At 49.9% G+C, this 6,412-nt stretch overlaps 1 protein-coding gene across 1 annotated transcript; it reads left to right on the top strand.

The window, feature by feature from the left end:
- The first annotated feature begins 4,023 nt into the window (after positions 1-4,023).
- Positions 4,024-5,998, top strand: LOC122154863 (ubiquitin carboxyl-terminal hydrolase 42-like). Its single transcript, XM_042807561.1, has 6 exons — positions 4,024-4,210; positions 4,660-4,770; positions 4,854-4,956; positions 5,104-5,171; positions 5,343-5,413; positions 5,912-5,998. The coding sequence occupies exons 1-6, from the start codon at positions 4,024-4,026 to the stop codon at positions 5,996-5,998; spliced, it is 627 nt and encodes a 208-aa protein (XP_042663495.1).
- The last annotated feature ends 414 nt before the right edge of the window (positions 5,999-6,412 follow it).

Genomic DNA, 6,412 nt, shown 5'->3' with positions numbered 1-6,412 from the left:
TCCCCTCACATAAACAATTGCAGTTTCGGGGGGGGGGAACTTCAGGGCTTCTAAAACTTCTCTGATGAGCTGCTCGTATACTAGCTCCTTCCCTTTCGTATTTATAAGCCCTCTTTCTTCCCATAGTTTTCCAAATGTGTGGACCACTCCAAATGCATACTTTGAGTCCGTGTACGCTGTACCTTCCTTATCTTTCAAATATATCAACGCCTGTTTCGGGGCATAGAGTTCACAGACTTGCGCTGACCACCCAGCAGTTCATTTCCCTTTTTCTAACACTACCACTTTCTGCCATCGATAATTGCATAACCTGATATTCTTTCCCCTTCTAGGCATCGAGAGGACCCATCAATAAACAGTTTTTCCCCACAGGGCAAAGGTTCATCTAACAAATCTTATTTTTGTTTGATTATTAATAAAATCTAAACAGTCATGTTCTGGTTCCTGAACATCCACCCCATATAGAAATTGTGAGGGATTCATGTTTTTATTCGTTACTAATGAGAGATCTATCTGATCCAGCAGCATTGCTTCATATCTCAACATCCTTGAGTCTGCTAACCACCTTCCACCTTTCTGACTCAACACGCTCCTCACTGAGTGTGGAGTATGCACAATGATAGTACCTCCAAACGTTCATTTTCTACTTTCCTCTACCAAAACTGCCGTGGCAGCTACTGCCTGTATACTACAGGTCGGCCACCCTCGACTCACAGGATCTAACAGTTTTGAGAGATAAGCCACGGGTTTCTTTTGCCCTCCCCAGTCCTGAGCCAACACTCCACGAGCCACTTCATTCTCTGCGTTTAGAAACAAGTAAAATGGTTTGTGTAAAGATGGAAGCTCCAATACCGGAGCTGTAATTAGCTTATTTTTCAGCTCCTCTAATTGTTTCTTTTCTGTCTCCACCCAACAGACCGGCCTTTCTTCTAACAATTTTTCATACAAAAATCTAGTAACACCTTGTGTATCTCCTTCAATCCACAACCTACAATAACCCAAGAGTCCTAGCAATTTTCTAATTTCTCTCTTCGTCCCAGGCAGTGGCAAAGAAACTACTCCCGTAATCCTATCAGGGCTTATTTTACGCTTCCCCTCGCTTATCAAATGTCCCAAATATAGAACCTCTTTTTGAACAAATTGTAGCTTCTTTTTAGACACTCCTAAGCCCTTTTCCCCTAAGCAATTTAATAATTCAATTGACGCTGCTCTCACAGCTCCCTCTGTTGATCCAGATACCGAGAGATCATCTATATATTGTAGGACCTGGATCCCAGGAGGAGCCTGGAACTGTTGCAGTATTTCCTCTAAAGCCTGTCCGAACAAATCTGGGGACTCAGTAAACCCCTGGGATAGCTTAGTCCACCTTAGCTGCTGTTTCCTGCCAGTTTCCAAATCCCCCCATTCGAAGGCAAAAAAGTCCCTCCTTTCCGCAGCTGAGGGGCAGGCCCAAAGTGCATCCGTCAAATCCGTCACACTGAACCGCCCATGATTGTGATGTCTGGCCACGAGTGAGTCACAAAGTTCACCCTGAGTAATTCCTGCCCTGCCGCACCTGAGGGATCTATTCCTGAATATTGTTGAATAGTCAGGGGAAAAAAGGATTCCCATCATCGACTGCATCTCCTCCCATGTATGTATATTGGGTCCCCAAAATTGCTCAACCTCTTCCAACGGCCCCACAGGATCCTCTAATAACTTCTTCATTTCTTTCTTATACACCCTCGCTTCTACATTAGGCAGCAGCACATTCACAAATCCTACCCCCTGTCCCGTGAAACGGTTAAGGCAGAAAACCTGAGTGATAACCAATTCACCACTATCAGTCCGATCGGGTTCAATAGAATAAACTGTTCCGATCTGGATACACTAATAGTGGACTGCACCTTCAGTCTAGTCGTGCTCATGAACTAGCACGGCCACTCTTTGGTCGCGTTCAGTGAGAAACCGAACCGACTGGCGACTCACATGGTACCGTTTAGTTAAGTGACAGACATAGAGGTTCATATGATTGCTGGTGATAAATATGCTGGCTGCAAAGCACGTGCAAATAAGAGTACATGCAAAGCGCGCAACAAAGTCATAAACAATGCAGCCAGGCTATGACAAATAGAAAAGAGACCCTCTAGAAAGATTTTCTAAGTTCTTAAGTCTTACCCAAAGGCGTCCCGGGGGGGGGGGGGGGGGGGCTAGGAAAGAGAGGCTCAGCCCGTCGACTGGTCCCAGAAGTCAACACGATGGTGTCTTCCCCCACCTTCCCCTCTTCCCGGGCTATTTTTATACTATTTTTTACCTTTGAGGTGGAGTTTGAGTGCCTCTCGTCATAAATACCTTTCTTAGGATTGGTGTAGAATTCTCTCGCCGCACATTTAAAGGTACAGATTACAAAAACTCACGGCGCAGACTCAAAGAGGGGTGGGCGCACCTTGGAGGCGGGTAGCCTTTGGGACGGAGGTGTGGTTTGGTCTTATAATGACATTCTAAAGAGCAAAGTTTGCACAAAGGACAGCGTTTCATCCAAATCCGACGGGATGTTGGCTCGGGGTGGCCAGGGCGCAGCTTCTCAGTTCTGTGGTACCACCCCGTTCCCGTACCTGCTGTACCATCCCGGGGAGAGACCGTGGGCTCTCCAGCCCACCTCGCCCCCCGTGGTGCTCTGCAAGCAATATCGTCCCGGGAATCGCAGATGACCTGGTGGATTCTTCGCATACCAGCTGCAGCCGCATTTTACCCTCGACGCTATTTTGATTTCATACCTTTCCTTCCTGCGTGAACGACGCTGTATTTTGGTCGTTTTAGTAATTAGTCCACACCCGTGCGTCCCTGGGTGGCCCCGTGTCACAAAGGGGCTGTGATGCGGCACCCGCCCGGCGATTGTGATCTCACCGGGCCAGGGCTTGATCTCCTGAGAAGCCGGCCAGCGAAAGCCAGTCGGGCTGAGCCGGCCTTCGGGGTAACGGCTCCTTCCCTGGCTGCTTGCGTGCCTCCTTTGCACCAAGCAGTTCCCGGGTGCTGCCCTCTTCTCCTCAAGTGCCATCCTCTTTCAAAGGTAATTACGAGTTGACTTTCAGGACAGATCATACGAGTAGGTTAGAGACGGGATAAAAGTACCCAAGCGGCCTTTGGAATTGCCGGCAGTTGGAGTCCTGTGACAGGGACAGTAGGGCCAGCAGCCTGCAGCTCTGCAGCAGCTGCAAGTACCCCTGACACGCTTCTGATGGCGGAGGCTGTTCTGTGGGTTTCCTTTGGGGTTTTCGAAATTCATTCTGTTGAGCTACAATTATGTCTTTGCAATCAGGGACGGGCGCTGCTCTTCTCTGTCTGGAGAGCAGCCTGACGTCCTTTGTCACCCCAAGCTCTCCCCTGTGTTGCTGAGAGGAGCGATGGCCGCAATGGGGAACGACTCCTGTCAGTAGCGGCTTCACCAGCCCGTTTGGATTTTGGGAATGCCCAAAGGCAACGGACGTGGCCGGTGCTCCAGCCCTGGGTGTTGCTGTGCTGACAGCCTAGAGTGAATTTTGGGGCCTTGCCTGGTAGCAGCCAGACTTACCCCAGTGGTCTGGATTACACACAGTAAAACACATTTTATCACCGCCCCCGCCCCTAGTACAAGGCTTCGAAAGCTGTCGTTGCTCGTAGAGAGAGCTGACATCTGCCGGGTTGCCTCCTGGGCTGAATACTTGCTTGTTTTCACCGAGTCACCATCAGGAAAAGGGAAAACTTGAGCTGTTCAAGACCCGAGAGGGAAAGCAAGTTAGCCCGAGGCACAGAAGATTCAGAGTGTGGGTTTGTTTGCTGGACTTTCGGCAAAGTCAGCAGTGGAACGGATTATTTTCCACAACTGCTCCTTGACCAGTAAATTTCACAGGCAGCATTAGGCTTCCCCCAGTGTTTCTGGGTTGGATGGAGATCTGGTCGTACTGGGTGCCCCTGCAAAGAACTCGACTTCTGGACCTGCTTTCGTGCAACAATACCGTCTCCTCTCTTTTCAAATGTCATTTCCCTGCAGTCACTGTCGAGGGAATGGAGCCGTCACAGAGGATCCACTTTCCCCGGGACGAGATTTGCATGGACTGGAAGCAACAACAGGAAGCTGGAGGAGGGCTCTACAACCTGGGGAACATGTGCTACCTAAACTCTGTCCTGCAGTGCCTGGCATACACGCCCCCTCTGGCCAACTACCTGCTCTCTCGGAAGCACGGCCAGTCGTGTGAGTGCTTTTACGAAATATCTCCTTGGAACTTGGTCGGGCGCTTCCCAGGGATTCCCAGAATCTGGGAGCTGGTTTAGGTGAAAAGCAGCCCTTCTTTGTCAGTCCTCAAGTGGGTGTTCTTGGAACACTCATGCTGAGAAGACACGTGTCCTACCTAGGTGTGATCATCTTCAGAAAGGCACCTCTTCCTAGCCCCGGGTCTTGGTCCCTATTCCTGCAGCTCAAACCCTCTTTCCTTACTGCACAGGAAACTTATGTCAGTTTAGTGTCCCCCTGAAGAATGTTTTCTGCGCGCTAAAATGTCCTGAGCTTGCTGGGACATTGGCACCTTGGGAGGAGTGGAGACTGTTCTTATAACTGCAAGATCTCCATCAGGTTTCCTGTGGCTATGGGTATTTTGCTAACCCGAGTATCTTCCTTCCCTCCCTCCCTCCCTCCCTCTGCAGGTCACCAGAAAGGCTTCTGCATGATGTGCAGAATGGAAGCGCACGTTAACAAGGTCATGCATTCCTCAGGCAGCGCCATCGAGCCTTGGTCTGTCGTCCGTGTTCTCACACGTAAGTCCTTTCAGGTGCTTTTACAGGTTTTTTTTTTTTTTTCCATTCTTGTAGGAGAGAACTACTAACTTCCTCTTTCTTAGGAATAGGAGAACATTTCGAGCTCGGCAGGCAGGAAGACGCCCATGACTTCTTACGCTGTATTGTCGATGCCATGCAGAGAGATTGTTTGAGCTGGAGCAGCGAGTAAGCGCAAACAAATTACCTTTTCAATGTTCCCGAGCCCTTTGGACACCTTGATGTACTGCCATCAAGGAAACCCTATGCCCAGGGCTCTTAGAGAAAGCAAACCACTTGGAGGAGATAACTCTCTGCCTTACCATTTATTTCCAGCTTGGACTTCGCTTCTCAATCAACTACCATTGTCCGTCAAATATTTGCGGGCTTTCTGAGATCCAGAGGTACTTTTCCACAACTATTGCTCTCCGCAGAATTGTCTGTGTCCCTCTGCCTGCCTGTGATAACAGCTGATCGTGAGGCTGGTACAATTCCTAACCGGTAGTTAGGAAGGATGTAAACCGGCAGAGTCAGTTGACTTCCCCTACCACTGACCATTTTGATTTGCCTTCCAGTCACGTGCTTGAGCTGCAGCGCGGTCTCCGATTCCTACGAGCTCTTCCTGGATATTTCACTGGATATAAAAGTAAGAGGCTTGGCAACTGTGCTTCAAGACGTCCCAAGGCCCCTGTAGCTTTCCGGAGTCAACAGGGATGACTGAAAAGTGCAAACTGCAAACAGAAGAGAGCTGGGTGGTGGGTGGGGTGTGGAATGGACGAGCACGCATTATCCTCTCTGCACCCTCGATAGACTCTCATCCCTCTTCCTTTTGCCCTCCCTCAACACCCATCTGGCTCCAAGGCTGATGGGTTGTGTTGTTTTCATTACCGATGACCCTCCACACCATCGGGAGCTGAACTGAGCGGCGGCGCAGGCACGTAGCTCTTGACAGCCCCAGGAATCCCGGGGAAATGAGGGCAATGTCGACCATAATACCCTCTTTCTGCCCCATCCTGGACACTGCCTGGGGGTTCGCAGTGGCTCTCCTCAGCGTCATCTAGTTGGGTTTTTGTGTAAACTCCTAGTGAGTGCTTGGGCGAGGGTATTTCCCGCAGCTCAGCGCTCTCCTTTCTCACTCCTCCAGGCAGCCTCATCTGTCACCGCAGCTCTGGAGGAATTTGTGAGACCTGAGCAGCTGGATGGCGAAAACTCCTTTAAATGTAGCCAGTAAGATGATTACTAACAACATCTTAGTACTAGATCCTGTGTGAAGCTGCTGCGTGTCGTCCATCATAAGTCACCTTGTCTCATAGGCTTAATGGACGATAATGAGACACAGCACTTTTTCGTATGGCCTTATGGTACTGAATAGCCTTAAAATAGCGTAAGGCTGTGTGAGACAGGAGAGCTTGCCTGGCCTTCTGGGGCAAGGCAGGGTGCCTTTCAGCACTGGGCTCTGGGCTTGGTTTCAAGGTGCGACAGGATGGTTGCCGCCTCCAAGAGATTCACCGTCCATCAAGCACCCAGGGTTCTCACTGTTTGTTTGAAAAGGTTTGACGATTACACCGACAGGAAGATCAGCAAGGTGCGTACGCAACTGGAGTGCAAGTTTCCCTTCCTGGAGCAGGAGATGGCCCAAAGCAGT

Source organism: Tyto alba, unplaced genomic scaffold, assembly GCF_018691265.1.
Source record: "Tyto alba isolate M040663 unplaced genomic scaffold, T.alba_DEE_v4.0 Super-Scaffold_5, whole genome shotgun sequence".
NCBI classification, from domain to species: domain Eukaryota; kingdom Metazoa; phylum Chordata; class Aves; order Strigiformes; family Tytonidae; genus Tyto; species Tyto alba.
The sequence above is the reverse complement of the archived record's forward strand: the minus strand, read 5'-3'. Positions and strand labels throughout refer to the sequence as shown.

Coding starts and splice junctions, on each gene's coding strand:
- LOC122154863 (XM_042807561.1), top strand. CDS start 4,024: ATGGAGCCGTCACAGAGGATCCACTTTCCCCGGGACGAGATTTGCATG. Junction 4,211..4,659: donor TCGGAAGCACGGCCAGTCGT/GTGAGTGCTTTT, acceptor CTCCCTCTGCAG/GTCACCAGAAAGGCTTCTGC. Junction 5,172..5,342: donor GGGCTTTCTGAGATCCAGAG/GTACTTTTCCAC, acceptor TTTGCCTTCCAG/TCACGTGCTTGAGCTGCAGC.